This window comes from Notamacropus eugenii, chromosome 4, assembly GCF_028372415.1.
Source record: "Notamacropus eugenii isolate mMacEug1 chromosome 4, mMacEug1.pri_v2, whole genome shotgun sequence".
NCBI lineage: Eukaryota > Metazoa > Chordata > Mammalia > Diprotodontia > Macropodidae > Notamacropus > Notamacropus eugenii.
The window spans coordinates 129,279,431-129,302,399 of NC_092875.1; the positions used below are offsets into that span (position 1 = coordinate 129,279,431).

The following is a 22,969-nucleotide window of genomic DNA, read 5'->3' on the forward strand; positions in this document are numbered from 1 at the left end:
ACCTAGTAGAATACATAGTTAATTTTTTCCTTTATGTCATTTTACTTACTGTCAGTTTGCTTGTAAATTTCAAATGTTTTTCACTTCCCTTCATAAAATATATATAACATAACCTTTTGTTCTCTCAAATAATCAGTAAACTATTACATACAATTTCTCTTCAAAGTGGCACTTCGTAATGGCCAGCAAAATGTTCACTATTTGCTGCAGCAACAAAGATCTAGGCAGAAATGTTTATTTCAGTTTTCGTAATGCATTTAATTTTATGTGAAATAAGGAGTGAGCCTCTTGCTTTCCATATGAAGCTGTTTAAAGTCTCGGTTGGTCTTTTTGTTACAAGAACAAATGAAACAACATTGAAGTTGAAAATATAATGGACCATTGAATTTAACAGTTACAAATATTTTTTTTTAAATAGCAGTATTATTGCTATACATTTCACTTTCCTTATTAGTGACTTCATTTAGCATGCCTATTCATTGTGCCAGTTGCCATAATATTTTCATAAATTCATCAAGAATCATAGTTTAGCAATTCCTTAAGCATTTTTCTTGGGCCCTGCCTTTCATCACCCACAAGTGGATAGGGTAACTAGTGATTTGATTTACGTGACAATTTTTGCTTTGAGTAAAAGCATAGTAACAGACTTCATACCTTTAAAAAAATAGTGCTATATTTTTATTAGGTAAAGTTTTCAGTTATAGTTACTTCATAAAAGCTTTTTATTATTGGAAAAAGAGGAATGACACAAGCCTGCAACTTCACATACATGAAAAATAATTGTATTCCCCCACTCCATTTGAAAATTAAAGTGAGACCAAGCGTGGAGCATCAGGCACCAAAGATGACAAGAACTAAACTAGAGCATACTTGTTACTTTGTTTCTCTGTTCACATCTGTTTAAGTTATCTGTTTGCAGTTCTTTGTTTCCTTGGCAATGAAAGCAAACACTCTATTCCTGCAACTTCTAACAATAACTCTCTGTTTCATTATTCTGGTGAACTAGTCCTGAAGAGATTCACATAACGTCAATCTCTATGCCTGATCTGATTTCCTGTGAATGTTATCTGTAATAGAATTGTGAATCTGTTAGACATGATATCCTCTGAGGTCAGTATTGTTAAAGTTTTTTAGTATTTCTGATACTGTTCAATTCTAATGAATTTCATTGTGCTACAAACTATAAAAAGCTCATTGTAACATGATAATAGATTTATGCTTGTCGTAACATTCACCCGTAGCAAATATCACATAGCTATCACATGTAAACCCTCTATGTTAAGATAGTTTTCAAAGACTTCCTTTAGTGGTGCCTTTCTATAGTGGAGTCATACTTATAATGTACTTACTATCTCAAATGAGATGGCATAGCATAACTGCAACTTGATGTATATGGTGTCCCCAAAGTCTTAGTGCCATTTTAAGCTTTTTAAAACTTACATGCAGTTAAAGCTTAAAACTTTGGAGACACTATATGTGTGTGTGTGTGTGTGTGTGTGTGTGTGTGTGTGTGTACGTACACATATAGTTAGTTATCAGACTAGTTTTGTTTTTGTTTATTTGTTTGTTTTGGGTTTTTTTGGTCATGAAGTTGGGGTTAAGTGAATTGCCCATGTTCACATAGCTAGTACATGTCAAACGTCTGAGGCTTGATTTGAACTCAGACCCTCCTGACTCTGAGGCCAGCACTCTATCTATCCAGTGCTTCACCTAGCTGCCTATCAGACTAGTTTTTGAAGGAATAAAAATAATTTCAAATAAAATGATATCAGGTTGTGAACAGTTAATTATAAAAAGTAAAACAATATGAAATATTTTAGGTGTCATTTTTACCATTTTCCCTGATTTCACCTCCCATTCTCTTATACTGTTGTGGATTCTTCAGCATCCTCCATGCACATTTCTGTCATTTCATTGTACTGAAACTTTACACTGCAGGGTTGCTAATGGTTTCCTCATTGGCAAAGATGTCATTTTCTCAGTCCTTATTTTCTTTATAAAATATATATGTACTGTTGAACATTTTGAAATTTTTTTTTTGCTTTTTCTTCCTAGACACTATACTGGCTCTCTTTCTCCTTTTTCTGTTTCCTTTGGTGTAATTCCTTATAATCCTTGAACTCATGCCATTTCTCAAGGCCCACTCATTGGTTTTATATATAAACCTCTGTGCTTTTTGTTGTTAGAATATGTCAGTTCCTCTGCCCTTCCACTGATAGATTTGGAAACTGCCGCGTTCCTTTTTATCTTAATCATATTTTGTCTTCTTCACTTTCCTCTCCATTCTTCTATAGCTGTTAAATCCAACTACTTGGGGCTTAATAACTCATAAATGTTCTATGAATTTATAATTATTAAAATGAAATTCCCCTTTCCGTGTTGTACCTTGGATTTTGTTATTCTTACATAGGCTGTTGATTTCATTGGCTTTATTTTGTGTAGTCTGCAAATTTACCATAGCTGTTCATTGTCTTAATTAGTTTCTTTACTGATTTCCTAAGATTCTTAATGTAAACCATTAAGATTTATTAGTATCAGCATATGTAGGGATAGTTTTATCTCTTCCCTCATATTTATACCTTTAATTTCTTCCTCTTGTTTCTTGTTGCTAGCATTTCTACTATATCAAATAAAGAAGTCCTTTTTTACTTTGAAAAAAAATTGTTATAAAATAAAAATGTAATTGTTTGCATTGGTAGGACACTGGAAGTTTCTCAATAAATGCAGGAGCAAAGCAAGAATGCTTTTTATGCAATCATTATCTGATATACTTCTAAAAATGCTGTGGCAGTAAGAAAGGAGAAAGTAATTAAAGGAATGAGCTTAAAGAGGGGGGACCAAATTAGCATGATTTTATTTAAAAATTGATACAGTAGTGTTAGAAAAGTAGCCTCAATAAATCCACAAAAATCAATATTTCTATTCAACTTATGTGGAAATAACAAAACTAGAAATTCCATTCAAAATAACTGTGAAATGCATGAAGGCATACATACCAGGGCATGCTTAAGAGTTATATAAACACAATATAGAACATTTTGAAGAAATAAAAAAGTCTTAAATAATTGTTGGTATATTTGTTGTCCATGGTTGGACTTTACCAATTTAATGTTACCAAAATTAATCAATAACTTTAGTGTTAAAAGAATTAAACTCCAAAGGAAATACAATATTGAACCTGATTTAATAATACCAGAAACGATTTGGAGGAAAAAAATCCTAGAATTCACTTTCAGACCTTGTTACATTAAAAAAAGTGTTATTCAGTAGTTTCAGAAAATATGATCAGTGGAACAGACTAGATAAGGAAAAATTGGAACAGTTGAATTCTAACCCAATTAAAAAATATAAATCCATAACAGTATTTATAATTTGACATAGACTCTAGCATACTCAAAAGTAGTTTGGCAGAAATTAGGTTTATGCCAACATTTTATACCATATACCATAGTGACCTGATTTCTAAAATATCATACTGTGGTAGAATTTTAATGAACCACAATGATATTTCTACCAACATATATGTGAAAATTATCCCTACTATACCATACTTACCACATGGTTACCTTGCACCTTGAGTCCCCCACTCCCTTTTTGGGATAGCTGTAATATTATTATGAAGGTTTTCCTAACAAAATACTTAGGAAACTAATGAAATATGAGGCCAGTTGCTAAATTCCAGTAGACTTGAGGTCAGAAAGTGTGATCAAATCATTCTCAAAAGAAGAACTACAAATTAAATCTTTACTAATTAAGAAGAATGCAAATTCAAACAATTCTCAGGCTTTATCCCACACAATAAATTAATAATGTTATGATTGAAATTAGGGTAAACTGAGGCACAAAGTTCTGAGCATGTTTAGTTTATTGGTATGAACAGCATTTACTAACAAAGGGGGTCTTTAGCTCCTCTGCAAGCAAAAAGACTCTGAATGAAGGCAGGCAGATAATTTTTATAAATAAAAGAGGAATATCCCCAAACTGGAAGGCAGCATCGTCGATGGGAAAACAATATAATTGGTTGGAAATTTGGAATAGAGGGCTAGCAGTAACCCCTTTTTTCCATCTTGTCTTTATGGAAAGCTCGTTGGTAGTGTCCACTTGCATTGCTACTTAGTGTCATAGCAATAACAGAGAAGACTTCCTTGAAAGACAACCAGTATTACAGAGATAACTGACCAGGTTCCCTGGCAATCACCTGCATTCATCAGAGATAACAGATTTCCTTGATATAAAAATAGAACATCAATTAGCAGGAAAACTGATCTCATAAACTTAATTAACTTAAAAGAGGAAAACTTTATTTCTGAATTTAACTCAAGAAAAGGAAAAAAATAACTTAGGCAATATACAAAATATTTTCAATGATACAGATTAAAATCAGTTTGATTTTTTTCAGTAATGATGACAAAAGATAGGGAATAGTAAACGTTGAAGGTGGAAAGATATACCAGTATACAGTTGATATTTTTATTTGTTGGTCCAATCATTCCAGAAAGCATTTTTGAATTAAGCTAAAGAAATGACCAAGATGTTAATACTCCGAACCAGAGATCCCTTTAGTATCTTGTTAATTTGACTATCCATAGGGCTGGTAGAGCTAAATAAAAATTTCATATATTGTTTGTATCATTAATTTTCCCTACCAGTCTTTAGGAGTTCATTCTTCTTTAATGATTATCAGTAGTACAAAATTGACTGTATCTCTAATTGTCACAGTGAACATGAGGAGGGGGGTGACATAATAATAATACCTGGGCTTGACACCCCCACCCCCACCCTCCCAAAAAAGCCCTTTTAACCTGCCCTTTGTAGCTCTCTGAGAAGTTCCATTGGGCTGAAACCTTACATGTGTCTATGGGTATTAAGAGTTGTAGACCTTCTAATTCAGTGGATTTTATAGATGGGGACATTTCATGGCTATTTATTGCTCATCTCAGAGCTAGAATGCAAATCTACTCCTTTGTAATTAGTCTAATGGTCATTATGCCGTGTAGTCATAGTAAAAACAAGCATCGTTATTCATTAAATGAGTATCTTTCATATACTTGGCATATATAGTTTCATATGCTTATGATCCAAAGAAGTGTATGATTTTTTTGTAGCGTAGTCTAGAATGAGAAGTAACCTGAAATGACCTAAACAGCCATCATGCATGACTGAACCTAATGTAGAAAACAGTGGATTTTTAGTAAGATAAGATTTTGATTCAAACTTAGTTCTGACAGTTAACTAGCTATGTGACCATAGGCAAATTATTTCACTTTTGAGCTTCAGATTCCTGCAGCAAAATGAGAGTAATGGCTGTTGATTTACTTAACTTTAACAAACTACATCAGTTTTGGGGAAAAGAACTTTGTTTTGTTTTTCCTTATGTAGAGTTTTAACCAGTCTGGTCATCAAGTTTTTCAGGTTACAGCAGAAGATTAGAAATAGGAAACTTTAGAGAGGGGGGGCTATTATAGATAGGTTATGTTGACAGCATTTTAGATGTAGTGATGGGAAAAAAAAGAAGATAGTAAAATTATAAAAACTGATCACAAGAACTACTATAAAATAAACTAGTGCAAGCAGCTTAAACACATAGACTTTTAAAATTATTGCTGGATCTTACAAACCTGTATGTGTGTATATGTATATGTATTGTTGTATAAAATGGTACTATTCACAATAATGATCCTAAGTCATTAAAAATTCTATCTAGTTTATGTAGTGCATAATAATGTGTTCTTGTCAATGTGATACCTACAGCAGCCACTATGGATATATATGCATGTGTATTTCCAGGGTAAATTCACAAAATTTTTTATTTTTTTGAATGACGCAGATTTCAAAAAAGCCATTAAAGGTTTAAAGAAAGTGAATTTCCAGGGGGATGCTGACTAATTAATAAGTTTGGGAACTTCCAGTCTGTGTACTCCCTTCAGCAATACCAATCTAAACCTGTCCACATCCTCTTAGAAATGGCTGTACTTTGGAATCTATTGCTCCCTGTCTTACCAGCATTCCTTCCCCTGTCAAACATCAGATGTGGACTACTTCCACCTTTTACCTCCTCACATGCTATTGAACAGTTAGAGAAAATTATACAACTGTGCCAGCTGTGTGTTATATCCATCTTCAGGTAGGGAGTGCCTCATGTCAATCATTTTTATTCTTCTTGATTGGTTCCCTAACTCATTCCCCTGGGAAACTATTCCAGACCTTCTCCTTTGTCCCCAAGCCCCCATACCTTAACTGAGGACCTCATCTGTTTTTGTTTTTGTTTTTTTTTATTATTAAATTTATTTATTTAACTTTTAACATTCATTTTCACAAAATTTTGGGTTACAAATTTTCTCCCCTTTTATCCCCTCCCCCCCCAAACACCAAGCATTCTAATTGCCCCTATGACCAATCTGCTCTCTCTTCTATCATCCCTCTCTGCCCTTGTCTCCATCTTCTCTTTTGTCCTGTAAGGGCAGATAGCTTTCTATACCCCTTTACCTGTTTTTCTTATTTCCTAGTGGCAAGAACATTACTCGACAGTTGATCCTAACACTTTGGGTTCCAACTTCTCTTCCTCCCTCCCTCCCCACCCCTTCCCTTTGGAAGGCAAGCAATTCAATATAGGCCATATCTGTGTAGTTTTGCAAATGACTTCCATAATAGTTGTGTTGTATAGGACTAACTATATTTCCCTCCATCCTATCCTGTCCCCCATTACTTCTATTCTCTTTTGATCCTATCCCTCCCCATGAGTGTCGACCTCGAATTGCACTCTCCTCCTCATGCCCTCCCTTCTATCATCCCCCCCACCCTGCTTGTCCCCTTATCCCCCACTTTCCTGTATTGTGAGATAGGTTTTCCTACCAAAATGAGTGTGCACTTTATTCTTTTCTTTAGTGGAATGTGATGAGAGTAGACTTCATGTTTTTCTCTCACCTCCCCTCTTTATCCCTCCACTAATGAGTCTTTTGATTGCCTCTTTTATGAGAGATAATTTGCCCCATTCAATTTCTCTCTTTCTCTTCCCAATATATTTCTCTCTCACTGCTTGATTTCATTTTGTTTTAAAGATATGATCCCATCCTATTCAATTCACTCTGTGCACTCTGTCTCTGTGTATGTGAGCGTGTGTGCATGTGTAATCCCACCCAGTACCCAGATACTGAAATGTTTCAAGAGTTACAAATATTGTCTTTCCATGTAGGAATGTAAACAGTTCAGCTTTAGTAAGTCCCTTATGACTTCACTTTGCTGTTCACCTTTTCATGGTTCTCTTCATTCTTGTGTTTGAAAGTCAAATTTTCTTTTCAGCTCTGGTCTTTTCATCAAGAATACTTGAAAATCCTCTATTTCATTGAAAGACCATTTTTTCCCCTGAAGTATTATAGTCAGTTTTGCTGGGTAGGTGATTCTTGGTTTTAGTCCTAGTTCCTTTGACTTCTGGAATATACTGTTCCATGCCCTTCGATCCCTTAATGTAGAGGCTGCTAGATCTTGTGTTATCCTGATTGTATTTCCACAATACTTGAATTGTTTCTTTCTAGCTGCCTGCAGTATTTTCTCCTTGACCTGGGAACTCTGGAATTTGGCCACAATGTTCCTAGGAGTTTCTCTTTTTGGATCTCTTTCAGGCGGTGTTCTGTGGATTCCTTGAATATTTATTTTGCCCTCTGGTTCTAGAATCTCAGGGCAGTTTTCCTTGATAATTTCATGAAAGATGATGTCTAGGCTCTTCTTTTGATCATGGCTTTCAGGTAGTCCCATAATTTTTAAATTGTCTCTCCTGGATCTATTTTCCAGGTCTGTTGTTTTTCCAATGAGATATTTCACATTATCTTCCATTTTTCCATTCTTCTCTCTTTGTTCTGTGATTTCTTGGTTTTGCATAAAGTCATTAGCCTCCATCTGTGCCATTCTAATTTTGAAAGAACTATTTTCTTCAGTGAGCTTTTGAATCTCCTTTTCCATTTGGCTAATTCTGCTTTTGAAAGCATTCTTCTCCTCATTGGCTTTTTGAACCTCTTTTGCCAATTGAGTTAGGCTAGTTTTCAAGGTGTTAATTTCTTCAACGTTTTTTTGGGTCTCCCTTAGCAGGGAGCTGATCTGCTGTTCATGCTTTGACTTTCATGTCTCTCATTTCTCTTCCCAGCTTTTCCTCCACCTCTCTAACTTGATTTTCAAAATTCTTTTTGAGCTCTTCCATGGCCTGAGCCCATTGGGTGGGCTGGGACACAGAAGCCTTGATTTCTGTGTCTTTGCCTGATGGTAAGCATTGTTCTTCCTCATCAGAAAGGAAGGGAGGAAATGCCTGTTCGCCAAGAAAGTAACCTTCTATAGTCTTATTTCTTTTCCCTTTTCTGGGCATTTTCCCAGCCAGTGACTTGACCTCTGAATATTTTCCTCACACCCACCTCACCTCCTGATCCTCCCAGCCCGTGTTTGTGGTCTGAGATTCAAATGCTGCTTCCAGCCTCAGGGCTTTTGGCGGGGGCAGGGCTGCTATTCAGTATGAGATTATGTTCTGGTGCTGAGGTCGGGGCAGGGCCACCTCTCAGGCTCAGTTCCCTCAGGGGGTTTATGCACAGACCTTCCGCAATGGATTCAGGCTCCCGCCCGCTTGGGGAGCCCCTGTCTGCAGCTGCCTCTCAGCTTCTACCTCCCGGGGGGGGCCTGAATTATGGGGGCACCCCACTCCCCTCTCGACCCGCCAAAGAGACTCTCTCACCCACCCCTGTCACCTGTGGGTGGAGGGACTTGTGCGGCCGCTGGAGATCCCGTCCCTGAAGCCTGCTCGGATCTGTTTCTCTCGGTGCCGCAGCCGTGGCCGCAGCAGGTCTGGGCTGGGTTTTGCGTCTGCAGCGCGACGGACCTTTTGCGAGAGGTTTGCAGATCCCTCTGTGGGTGGGGGGACCCGCGTGGCCGCTGGAGATCCTGTCTGTGAAGCCTGCTCGGATCTTTTCCTCTCGGTGGCGCGGCCGCGGCAGGGCTGCACTCAGCTCCCAGTCCCGGCGCCCAGTCCGCAGTGCGAAGGACCCCCCCCGCGAGAGGTTTGCAGGTCTCTCTGGAACAGAAATCTCCCTCGCTCCAATGTTTCGTGGCCTCTGGGTGCGGAATTCGCCGTGAGTTACTTCCCTGTAGCCATTCTATGGGTTGTGGGTTCAGAGCTATGTGTATGTGCGTCTTTCTACTCCGCCATCTTGGCTCCGCCCCCCCATCTTGGCTCCGCCCCCCCTGTTTTCTGAAAAAGCAAAAAAAACAAAAAATAGTTGAGGGCAATCACTGTGTTCTCTTTTTTCCTTTTCTGATTTGAAATGAATTTCAGATACTCTTGCCATTATCCCCTTTCCTCCTTTTCCCCCAGTCTCTGACAATAAAGTGCTTTCAAGGAGTACCTCAGTCACCATCCATTGTACGCCTGTAGTTCTCTGGTAGTATCTCTCTCTCTCTCTCTCTCTCTCTCTCTCTCTCTCTCTCTCTCTCTCTCTCTCTCTCCCTCTCTCTCTCTCCCTCCCTCCCTCCCTCCCTTTCCCCCATCATCCATATCACATCCCCTAATATGATAGGCATTCTCCAAGTTTGTTCTGGTCTCTTTTTGCTTCTCCCTCTGTCTATACCTGCAGTTCTCATACGTTCTGGTCTTAGGAATTCTTTACACTCTTAAAAACTGAGGACCCTACTTGAAAGATTTTATATTTGTCAGTTATATCTAAATATAGATGTATTTGCTGTATTAAAAATTAAATTGTCTTAGCATTATTATAAAAAAGGTATGACCTTGAAGACTTGAAAGATTCCCTGGGCTGCACTGTGAGATCTGCTGCACTGTATTATCTTTTTTAGTGACCTCATCTGCTTCTAAGCATTGAATTTATCATCTGTGTGCAGATGACTCACAAATCTCTATATCCAGTCCCAGTTTCTGCTTTGAGCTTCATTCTCACTTCCATAACTACTTGTTAGATATTTCAAACCTGTGTCCATAATAAAATGCATTATCTTTCTCCTCCAAGCTTACCCTCCTTTCACACTAACATTTCTGTTGAAGATATCAGAATTCTTTTAGCATCCCCAGTTTATAACCTTGGTGTTATCTATGACTTCATAATCTCCTTTAATATTGCATTTTTACTCCTTCAGTATTTCTCACATATGCCCTCTCTATTTAAAGAACTATTACCTTAGCTCAGGTTCTCTTTACCTCTTGACTGGACTATTCTAATTCTAATTGGTCTTCCTGCCTCACATCTTTGCTTTTTTCAATTCATCATCCACAAAGCTGTCAAAGGGCTTTTCCTTAAGTGTATATTCCTTTATGCCTCTTCCCTACCTATTAAACTCCAGTGGTTCCTTTTTGCCTCTAGGATAAAATATAAAGTGGCCTGTTCAACTTTTATAGCCCTTTACTTACCTCCTCCAAACGACCTTTTCCAGCATCATTGCACATCACTCCCCATTCCTTCCACTCTGAGATCCATCCATGCTGGCCTTCTCTCTGTTCCTCACACCTGGCATGCCTCTGCACTGGCCATTCCCTATCCCTGGAATATGCTGCCTTTGACTTGTGCCTCACAGAATTGCCCACTCACACCTTCTCACCAAAAGAAACAAAAAACCCCAAACCAAACCAAAACCCTGAAAATGTTTTTTGGTCCCTAACTACCTTGTATTCATCTGCATACATTTTCTTTATATATTTATTCTCTCTGTAATTATGTGTGTACGTGTTATTCCACATTAAAGTATAAACTCCTTGATCGTAGGGATTGTTTCGTTCGTGGTAGTTTTGATTAATTTGATCAGTCATTGGATTGGTGTGTGGTGTGGGGGGAGAGGGAGAGAGAAAAAATAATGTTTTTTGATCCTGAGTAAGATTTTCATAGCATAGCAGTTCTTTCTGTGTAGTGCTTTCATAATTATGAAGTTTACTCTCAACATCCATAGAACCAGTTGATTTTGAGCCCTAGTAGAGGGTTAGCATCACCAGCAGAATTTCTCCCATCTCCTATCCTTTACCCCATGCAAAATTATAATGATGCCATAAGTAAATATGTTTTGCTTTGAATTCCAGTAATCATCTGGGGAAGAGCCTACAATTATTGATGGACAGAGTGGATGAAATGAGCCAGGATATTGTTAAATATAACACCTATATGAGAAACACCAGTAAGCAGCAGCAGCAGAAACATCAGGTAGGTATTATGGAGGGATTTAACAAAGACTAACAAGTATTTTTGGAATATTCCATTTCATGAGGTTGCATTCATTAAAACTTACTTTGGGGAAGCATTGAGTATGAACTGATAGCTATTGAAAGTTTATAAGGCTTGCTTGTATATGAGCATTTCCTTTAATGTTATATTTTCAAACAGTTGTTAATAGTGATTGTCCCCTGTAAAAGAGATGGTAACATCAGGTGGCATACTTGGCTGAGATTTCAGTGCCAAAGTTATGCAAGTAACAGGGATGCATTTACTTGGAAAAGAATTTCCAGAGTTTCACACCTCATGTCATTACTAACTGTAATTGTTTTAGTAGTGGCTCATAGTAGCATAGTTCCCAAGTCTTTACTTCATTTAAAAAACAAAGCAATTATGATTAAGAACAAGCAACTTTGTTAGGAAACAATAAGCCAGCCACTGTGAAGTGGAAGATATAATGCAGAGAGGGAGAAAGAAAATTGCCTGAATGTTTTCTTATACACGTATACATAGAAAGGATATTTAACCTTTGTGTTAGTAGTATCACCTGAAGGCCACACATACTTTTTGCAGTTACTAGAAAATTGTTTTGTACTACATTCCTATCAAAGATTCTGAGCATTTGATTTTTAGATAAGATGATTTCAAATCACAATATATCTTTGAAAGTACTTTAAACTGAGTTGATTTTTAAGCAATTCCGCACATCCCATCCAACACCCTACTCTTTCCATAGTAAGGTGGTTTTTTTCTCGTTACTTTTTGATAAATCAGTTTTTAGTAATTCAAGATATATTTCCACCCATTCATACATTGTTAAAAGATGATTACATTTTCATTTCAGGCTATAAATGTCCATAATATGCCTCACATACAGGACTTCTCTAATTTACCTCCTTATCTTATCTTAAGGCAAGAAACGGATTATAATAGAGGGAGTACTGCTCACACCAAGGTCCCTGGACATAAGTCTTCCTAGGCCCTAAGAACTGGTCCATTTCTATTGCTACCTCTGTTTCATGTTGCTTCTGACCATTGTAATATATCTCACTTCTTGGTTTTTGTGGAATAAGTCATATCCACAGTGTTTTTGAAGTCTTCTAAAAGGTATCCTCTCCCCCATCTGTATTTCAGAAAACATTCTCAGGCTTCTCTAGATTTCATAGTCTCTCAGAGGTTAGATTCAGAAGTTTTAGAATGAAGACCAAGACTAGGCTTCTGGAGGTTGTGGGATTGGTATTATGGAGAATGGGACTATACCCTTTGACCCAGAGACTTCTTCTAGATCTGTAACCCAAGAAGGCTGTTGGCCAAAAAAAGGTCCTACCTATGCCAAAATACATATAATGGTATTTTTGGTTGTAGCAAATAATTGGAAACAAAGTAGATGCCCATTAAATGGACTGAACAAATTGTGGCAAGTAAGTAAAGTAGAACATTAATATGCCTTAGGAAACAAAGAACATAATAAATACATAGAATGTAGAATACATAGACAGATTTACGTGAACTGATACAAAGTGAAGTAAGCAGATCCAGAAAAACAGTATGTACTCAATGACTTGAACCACCACAAACAATTAAAACTGAATAACACAAAATTATAAAGAACAAGCTTGGTCTTAAAGAAAAGAAATAAAATTCCCTTTTCCCTTAGAGACACACTTTCACCCCCCTCCCCGCCCCCAACATATACTCCTTTATAGTGATGGGAGTTCTTTAAGTGTGGGACACTGTATAATATCAGATTTGGGGGGAAATGCATTGATTGATTTTACCCATTTTTTTCTCTAAAAATATTCATTGTTACAAAAGATGAGTCTTTGGGTGGGCAGAGGGAGGGATATGGGGAAATGGAAATGTAGGCCACATAGAAAGAAAAATATATCAATGAAAATCTTTTATGTAAAGGGAGAATGGAATAAGTAAACAATAGTGGTGGCAATGTTAAGGTAGCAGGAAGTATTATGTTTTCCTGACCATTCTACTCTAAATTCGCTCTGGTTTGAGCTACATTTCAGAGAAGGCTTAATTGGGGAGCTGAGTTGATCACAGGGAAAGTGAGAGGAAGGGGGAAAACATCTCAAGTGGTAGCACTGGAAGGGAAGACCTGTATTTCTAGGTTCAGTATAGAAGTTGTAGGTCTTACCAATAATACTTTTTTATGAACAGTTCTAAAACTGTGACAGAGTTTTTACATGGACATCTTTGTTGATACAGTTCTTAGCCTGAAAATATTGTTGGATCTGTACCTGATTTAAATTATTCCTATACATTCACTGAAAGGTAAATTTGATTTAATCATTTTACCAGAACTTCCTATGAAGTGAATTTGAGCTTCCTTTGGAAGTGTCAAGAAAGCAGTGAAGTGGTTAAATAATATACCCAAATTCTCAAGTTCCAAGAGTTTATTAATATATGTTCTTACATCTTCTTATTATTTCTGTAAGTCAGCCCTGAATATAGTTTTCATAAATAATCTGTGTCTTCAACATTTAGTGCTTGGTTTTAACCACATTTACCAGGAGCACTTGAGCCTTCTGACCTCTTGCTTTTCCTTTCTGTAATGTAATGTAACTTCATCAGCCTCTGCTTGAGGGAGTTGAGCCTTTTGTTTTTGATAAATGTCAGAGTACTACCTGATTTTAGTCATTAATAACTATCCATTTTTTTCTCCAAGAGTTTGCAGTTTTATTGGTGTATTTCTCCCACAGATTGAGATTACAGTGCTTCTGTATTTTAGTAAATGGTCTTTGTGAATTGTATCAAAAACTGCATTAGCCTGTTGGAACCCTCATTACAAGTGAGTCTGAATTTAGGCTATTTCTTGAAGCAGCCTACAGTACCTATCACTGGACCCTTTCTCTAGAACTCATAGCCAGTTTGGTAGCCACTTCCAGAGCTTAGAGCTTTTGAGAACACAAATCATCTTTACACTTTATGGATGATTTTTCTCCTTGAGTGTGTAGCAGCAGTGTGATATTCACAGCGCCTATGGTGGCCATGAATATCCTGGCACAGTTCTGAATCGTGAAATATAACGGACTCTCCACATGGAAGACAGAACCAAAACATTTATTCAGACACCAGAAAGCCAAATGCATCGTAATAACAGAAACATCTATACACAATAATAATGCACAGGGCAACACTACCCACAAGCCTTCTCCTCTGTTAGGCTTCCCACAAACCAGGTCCCTTAAACAAAGTGCCCTTCCCTCACTCACAGCCAGTTGCGGGTTTACCTTCATCCTTCAGTTTTGACTGCTCTCTCACCAATTTCCCCTCAGCTCTGTTCTAGCTTGTCCTCTTCCTTTTCCACCCACTCAGCAAACTCGTCCCACCGTAGGCTCCATGTGACCCAGGCAGGTCACATGGACCTATTAATGAATGGGAAAGATCTTCCCATTTAAATTACCATTACATTGAGCAATATCAAAGATTGCTGAGATGACTCCAGATTTTGTGAATTGACGATAACTTGATATTTAAAGGACTGTCAAAATTCCTTTCTTTGATTAAGTAATTCAGTCTTTCAGAAGTTGTTTTCTGGCTTGTAATTAGGCTGCTCTTGCAGTTTCTTCTTGTTTTATCATAAAATCATAGACAATAGTATATTCAAAGAACTTTAAGAGGTCTAGGTACCTAGTTTAGGGTTCACTTAGGATAAATGGTTCTGCATCCAATTCCTTTGGTCCTTCAGGAATAGTTGTAGCCTGTCAGGTAGTTCTTTAAGGACTGAAGTTGTCATACATTTTTCCCTTTTTGCCCCATTTCAGTATCAAGCCTCTTGCCTCCTGTTAAAAAATCTGATTGTATTTTATATAAAAATTACTATGTAACATTGAAGTTTTTCCCTCTCATTTTTCATTTTGGGCATAATTTTTTTCTGCTTTTTCCAGTTCGTCATAACTCAGCCTCTTTGTGACCAGAAAGGTCTTAGAGATCATGTAGCCTAACATAAACACATGTCCTTTTGACCCCATGCTGTTACTGTCTTTTTCTGTTAAAATGATTTCGCTTATATGCTGTACTTCACACTGACAAAATTCTTTAAAATAATTTTCAGCTCTTGAAGAACACCTGTCAGGTGAAGGGACATTTTTCTTCATGTTTTTACAGTTTTACCAGGGTTCTGTAGTCAGTATAGAACTAGGACTAGAAATGAAAGCCTTAAAATGATTAAGAAAGTGGGGGAAGGAATGTGGTAGGTTATTGGGGGAAGGGGAGAATTCAGAGACTGAAGAGTCATTGCCTCTTGTGTAAATTGTGGAGGCCATTTTTCCTCAAGCCTGGTGGCTTATTTGACTGATAATGCAAACATGGTTTTCCTCTCACTTCCAGTATCAGCAACGCCGTCAGCAGGAGAATCTACAGCGCCAGAGCAGAGGAGAACCTCCTCTCCCTGAAGAGGACATGTCCAAACTCTTTAAACCTCCTCAGCCTCCCGCTAGGATGGATTCACTCCTTATTGCAGGTATTATCTCTTTCTGAGTCAACCATTTTATAGTTCCTCTCACTTCCATTTATAGAAAATATAAGAAAAGAAAAATGGAGAAAGGGAAAAAAAAACATAAATTGGTTGAGGAGAAATAAAAACTAATTACGAAGGATATGTGGTAATGAATTACTTTGCATTATACTAATACTTTAACACTGGATAAATAAATTTTATGAGTCTTTTAAAAAAATGATAATGAATCAAGTTTATTCCTCTTTCTGAAGTCCCAGAATTCTTTTAAGGTGAAACAGTTTTATTTCAGCCGTACATATCAATCCTTTCAGTAATGCTTTCTCAGAATACATCTAAACTTAAACATTTTAAATAAGGCATCATTGCATTTGTAAATTCTTTACAATTTCATGGTTTTATGTGAGGCCTCTTTCAGATTTAGCAAGAAAACAATTATACTCTAATGAGAAACATGTTCATACTTTTCTTCCTCTTAAACATGTGGCAATAAGTACCATTCTCTTAATGTGGACTTAAATTGGGGCTAAAGAATATAATTCTTGACTGGTTTGCCTTTAAGACAATTAACTCTTTCACCCTTTAAGTAATGGAATATAAACTTGATCTACTAATATATTAATGTAAAATAAATCACTTAAGGTTTTTACTTCATTGTAATGACTTCATAAAAATTTGATTAGGGCGTGGTTTGAATCAGTATGTCTTTTATCTGTGGGAAATTCATAACGCCCACAGAAAGTACTTTCAGAGTTTCCATTCAAATGACATAGCACTGTATTTCATAGTGTGCAAAAGATGGAAAGTCATAAAATAATCTTGTATATAATTGCTCACAAATTGAGTATAAATCTCATAAATTGATTACCCTGTGATTTAGATACATATAGTATTTCTAGTGAATTCTAGAAATCAAAATAAACTGTAGAATTATGTACTTAAGAAGGACTAGAATTTTTGTGTTGTACTCATTATATTTATGTGAAGTCTTAGTAATCCAATATTTGGACCAGAATGGACAAGTGCTGTTTGTCCATTAGGGTTAGAATAGTCCCAGCCATATTCCTGAATAGTCAGCAAACTTTGATTGGTGATACTAAAGTTTGTTGACAACTTTTTTAGCAGTAATTTTCCTTTCTTTTGGTAACACTATATAGTGGAAGTATTTTGACTAAAATTTGAATTTGTTTTTAAATATATTTAGCCTTGATGTTAGGAACAACAATTAGAGTTGTAAAAAAGCAGAGTGATGTACTTTTAGAAGTGTCATGATCTTTTTTTCTTGGAGGTTTTCAAGCAGAAGCTAGATAGTTGAATATGTGATCTTGGGGATTCTTTTAGTTTATCAGTTGAACGAGCTCGTTGCCAAGGTCCTTTCCAAGCTCTCAAGTTCTGTGACTGATATTCTTTTGTACCGTTTTTTTTAAAAAACAGAGTATTTTGTTATAAGCGTCATAACTGATAAAACTGGTTCTTTCATTCTAATTTTCTTATTGTGGCAGGTGTTTATTTCCTTCACTTCATACAGCTCATGGCACTTTTATTTCTCTCCTTCATTGACAGGCCAAATTAATACTTACTGCCAAAATATCAAAGAGTTCACTGCACAGAACTTGGGCAAACTCTTCATGGCTCAGGCTCTCCAAGAATACAACAACTAGAAAGAGAAAACCCATGACTTCTCGTCTGATAATTGTTTCCAGATAAAGGTGCTGATACATACTCTGAGGTCACCTGCGGACAGCCCTTCCAAGAAATAGAATTTTCTTAATGAAAATGACAGTACTCATTTGATATCATTGACTCACTTTGGCAGTAAAATTGTTCTTATGAAAAAAATAAAATTTGTTTTTAATATTCTTACTGTTTTCTGATGTGGTCCTTTGATCTGCAACTGAGTTGCTCCCTGTCTTGAATGCATGTACAAAACAGTGAATAAAAGTTTCCCTGCTTTCTCTGACCTCATAGCCTGAGTTCAGTTCTTAATCTCAAAGCACTGCATTTTAGTCACAACACTTCAACTCTGTTAGCCCCAAACCTGACCGTGGAACACTTCCCTTAATGTTATATATATAACATTTAATTGCTATCAGTCTACCGTTCTGGCTTTGGAGGCAAAAAGTTTGTCTTGTAATTCATGGTGAGGCTCCTTAACCCCAGATCTTCTAACCTCAAAAAGAGACCCCATATTCTAATTCAGTGAACCTTGCGGTGGTTGGTCACCAATGAAAGCTCATGGAATTGCATACCACTGTGTCCGCAAACACTAAGCCTTACAGAAATTTCAGGAGGTCATGAATAGTGAAATAAATGTTCGGTGCTGTAGTTTTTGATCTTTTGGGGATAGTGGACATGGAATTGTTATATGGTGTATAACTGATATGCACTCTGACATATCAACCCCAAATTGAAGGTAGTCATAGTGATAGCAATTTTACCAAACTTCTACATATGGCATTAAATCTTCTTTCCTGTTAAGGTCAGAATACATGAGAAATTAGCCTATAGGCTACTCAGAAACCTATAGTAATAAATGTGTACCTTTCTAGTGAAAGATTAAAGTGTTTTTGAATAACTAGGGATTATCACAGAATCAAAGATCTACTAGAAGAGAAAGAGTCCTTAGAGGTTTTCTAGCCCAGACACCTTCATTTTGTTGATGTGGAAACTGGACCAAAGTCACACAAGTAGAATTGGTAGAATTGGCCAGTCTGTTAGACTCCAAATCAAGTATTCTTTACATTGTACTTTATGTATGAAAACTATAAAAATGAAATCTCAGAATAGCGTCTAGTATAAACATTTTCTTCTTGTGTTCAAAATTCAAGTGACTGATACTCTAAAGACAGTTCTACTAATACATGCCATGTGATTCACCTGCAAATATTTTCAGTTTCTTCAGGTCGAAATCAAAACAGAACAAAAGCCTTTAAAATGAGTACCAGTTTTAATGAATCATTTTACTGAAAGTTTTTAAAAATGAGAATGGCAGGTACGACTAATATGTTACGCTGGGGAAGTACATAAGTCTTAGGAAAACTAATAGTTACTTTAAAAAAAGGATGGGATATGTTTTGGCATTTTTATATTTAGTAATTTTATATTGTCCAGATAAGGCAATATATAAATAAAAAGGTGAAATGATAAACCAGATTCTTAAATAAAAATACTTCACGGATTCCTAAAAACACCTCAGCACTGCTCAAAATATTATCACAACAAAATTGGGATAAACTAATCACTGTTCTTGGAAAGGTTTGAAACTGGGACATAATTGCCAGATATTAGGTGATATTGAAGCATGGAATAAATGCTGAGTTTTTGCATTTCGATTTTTATTTTGCTTAAAATTTTATGGTCTCCCTCTCACCTCTTCATTAAAAAAAAAAGCTAATATACACAGTTAAAACATTACATTAGCAGTAGCCCCAAAAATGTCTCATTTTAAGAAAAATGATTATTTTCTTATTAATAATCAATTGTATATATGGGACCCAAAGGTCTATTTGATTATTGATGTTGATTATCAGTAAGTTAGTAGAATTTTTTTTCTTATTTTACATCCTCTTCCAAAGTACAGTTTTCCTGAAAGACTGGGTGGACCATGAGATATTCTGCTCAATCTTAGGCAGGACCCCACCCAATCAGGGGAATTTATTTCTGATTAAAGGGTAAAGAGAATCTAACCTAGGTGAATTCTGGCCTATTCAACAACTTCCAACAATGTAAGTGGTCTGGGTGGAAGTAGTTCCCTTTGTCTATATTGTCAGAAGTGGGATTCCCTGAAAGCTATTTATGGACCAAAAACCTGTGATGCATGACAACTACTCAGTGCTGATGGACCCACATTGATTAGTGATAATGGCATGATCCTAGAAGGATGGGTTGAGCACTTCCATAGTGTTCTCAATAGACCGTCATCAGTCAATGCTAAGGCCATTGACCATTTACCTCAGGCTGAAGTCAGTCCCTCCTTAACTGAACTTCCAACTGAAGAAGGGATTTCAAGTGCCATTAGGTTCCTTTCATGTGTCAAAGCACCTGGTGCTGATTCTATTCCAGATGAGATTTACAAGGTAGGGGGACCATTGCTCATACAAAAGCTGACTGAAATTTTCCAGGTTATATGGCAAGAAGAGGTTATCCCCCAGGAGTTCAAGGATGCCTTCATTGTCCATCTCTATAAAGGTAAAGGGAATAGATTGTCCTGCAACAGTCACAGGGAGATCTCTCAGTTATTGCTGGAAAAATTCTTGTTAGAGTCCTCCTTAATAGACTGATCTTTCACCTGGCTCTCAGTTATATGACAATCACGGGGCGGGGGGGGGGGGGGGGGGTCTCTCTCTTAGTCATTACTGGTAAGATTCTTGCTAGAGTCCTCCTTAATAGGCTAATCCTTCACTTGGAAGATAGTTGTATACCTGAGAGCCAATGTGGCTTCAGAAAGGGCCAAGGAACAGTCGATATGGTGTTTGCTGCCCGACAACTCCAGGAGAAATGCCAGGAGCAGAACACAGGTCTGTACACAATGTTTGTAGATCTGACCAAGGCCTTTGACACTATTAGTTGTGAGGGCTTAAGGAAAATTATGTCAAAATTTGGTTGCCAGGAGAAGTTCATCAATATTGTACATCAATTTCATAATGGCATATTTGCCCGGGTTCTGGATAATGGACAAAGCCTTCCCAGTCACCAATGGAGTGAAACAGGGCTGTGTGCTTGGTCCCATGCATGGAGCCATTGGTTACAACAAATGGAGAAGTTTTGAATGCTGTGGATAAGTTCACTTACCTTGGTAATGTACTTTCCAGGAATGTACACATTGACAGTGAGGTTGATGCATTGCCAGAGCTAACTCAGTGTTTGGGAAGCTCCAAAGAAAACTTTGGGAGAGAAGAAGTATTAGACTGAATACCAAACTGAAAGTCTACAGAGCCATTGTGCTGACCTCATTGTTATATGCTTGCAAAACATGAACAGTCTACCAGTACCATGTCAGGAAACTGAATTGCTTCCATTTGAACTGTCTTAGGAAGATTCTGAGGATCACCTGGCAGGATAAAGTACCAGACACTGAAGTCCTTGCTCGAGCTGAACTGCCAAGTATTCAAACTATGCTCCAGAGAGCGCAACTCCAATGGGCTGGCCATATTGTTCGATTGCAAAATGTACGTTTGCCAAAAAGACTATTTTATGGAGAAGTCACATGGGGCAGGCGATCACATGGTGGCCAGAAGGAGCAATACAAGACCACTCTCAAGGTCTCTCTCAAGAACTTTGGATTTGACCGTGCAACATGGGAGACACTGGTATAGGACTGCTAAGCATGGCATACCCACATAAGAAAAGATGCTATGCTCTATGAGCAATGCAGAATTGAGATAGCACAAAGTAAGCAGGATGCCCAAATTTGAAGTATCCTCCCCCAAATATTCATACAGACTATCTGTGCTCAACCTGTGGTAGAGCATTTCGGGCTCGTATTGGTCTGATCAGCCACAGTCAGACACACTGAAATTTCACTTTATCATGGTGATGTCATTTTGATCCTCTTCGAACAGGAAGGACAACAACCAAGCAACCAATTGCCAGAGGTGGGAGTGGTCTGGGTGGAGATGGATTCCTTTGTCCAGATAGCTGGAGGCAGCTGAGTCTCATCTAGTCAGCCACATTCTCAGCAAGGAGCTGAAGCCTTTTTGCCCAACTCATAAATTGTTAACCAATCAGAGTTGATTTTCACCCCCAGGGACACTCTTTACCCCCCTCCCCCCCACTTCCCCCATGAACCCCCACTCACCTTTTCCAAAGGTATTTAAACATTCAACAACCTCGGTGTGTGGTCTTTGGTTACACCAGAGAGACCCTGATCACCAATTTATTATTTGCTAGTCTAATCAGTAAATTGATTAATTACTCAATAACTGTCTAGGACTTTTCATTTGTCTCACCTCTCTGAAGAGTTACATATAGCATGTTTCACCTGGAATCCTAGCTGGCTGTTGTGTTGCTCAGAATTATCTTTTTACCACATGAGCCATTTTTTTCCCCTCAGTAAATTGTTTTTTTAAAAAATTTATTTATTTACAGTTTTCAACAATCACTTCCACAAATCTTAAATTTTCTCCCACTCCCTCCCCCCGCATTAGCCATTTTAAAAATAAAGAGGTATTCCCCTTCAGATTCCATTACCATTCTATAATGGCATTATTTTTCTTCTGGAGTAATGGTTAGTCATTGAGTTGATCAAAGTTCTTAAGTCTTTTAAAGTTGTTTGTTTTTAAAATATGATTGTTATAAATTGTTCTCCTGGTTTATCAGTTCATTTAAGTCTTCCCAGGTTTTTCTGCAACCATCCCTTTCATCATTTTTTATAGGAACAGTAGTATTCCATAACAATTATATACCATAATTTCTTCAGCCTTTTCCTAATTGATGAGCATGCCTTTAGTTTCCAGTTATTTGTTACTACAAGAAGATCTATTATAAATATTTTTATACGTATAGATTACTTTTCCTCTTTGATCCCTGGGTTATTCTTTTTAGTGGTATAACTGGGTCAAGGATATGCACAATTTAACGACTTGCTTTTTCAAAATGGCTGGACCATTCGCAGCTTTACCAATAAGTGTATATTAATGTCTATTTTCCCACAGTTCCTCCAACATTTGTTAATTTTTTGGTCAGCTTTACATATCTGGTGATTTTGTGAAGTAATCTCAGAGTTGTTTTGATTTACATTTCCTTAGTTTTTAGTGCTTTAAAACCTTTTTTTTTCTTTATGGCTTTTGACAGATTAGCTTTTCCTTAAGGTGTCTTGATACCATGCTTTTTTATAAGCCTATTTCAGTTTTGACTTTTGAACTACACTGGCATTTGTACTTCGGTACAGGGAGCATAACTCCCTTTGGGAAAATCTTTTGATTCGGTTAAGCTTGAATTTAATGTAGAATAATTAGCCCTTTTCTATGTAACAACATAGTTTTGTGTTTGAACCCCTCTCCCTTTTTTTTAGCTCTACTCCATGCTAGGATTTTTATGCTTTCTTCATTCTGTATTGCACATGAATATTTTGAAATTCACTGTGCCATTGTATCATCAATGCGATATTCACAGTGCTTATGGCAGTTATGAATGTGCCAGCATAGTTCTGAATCACAAAATAGAACAGACTCTCCACATGGAAGCCAGAACCAAAACATTCAAACACCAGAAAGCCGAATCCCAACATCAGAAAGCCAAATCCATCATAAAAACAAATATACCCAATAACAATCCAGGGGACATTACCTCCCCAAGCCTTCCCTCTGTCAGG

General features: G+C 37.1%; 1 protein-coding gene across 1 annotated transcript in view; it reads left to right on the forward strand.

Moving 5' to 3' along the window:
* EIF3H (eukaryotic translation initiation factor 3 subunit H) overlaps nucleotides 1–17,617 on the forward strand; it is a 112,413-nt gene extending 94,796 nt beyond the window's left edge. Inside the window, exons 6-8 of the mRNA XM_072603242.1 lie at nucleotides 11,057–11,177; nucleotides 15,531–15,663; nucleotides 17,221–17,617. Of these exons, the coding sequence (XP_072459343.1) occupies nucleotides 11,057–11,177; nucleotides 15,531–15,663; nucleotides 17,221–17,318 (352 nt within the window). The 3' untranslated portion in view covers nucleotides 17,319–17,617. The remainder of the gene's footprint in view (nucleotides 1–11,056; nucleotides 11,178–15,530; nucleotides 15,664–17,220) is intronic.
* Nucleotides 17,618–22,969: the final 5,352 nt, after the last annotated feature.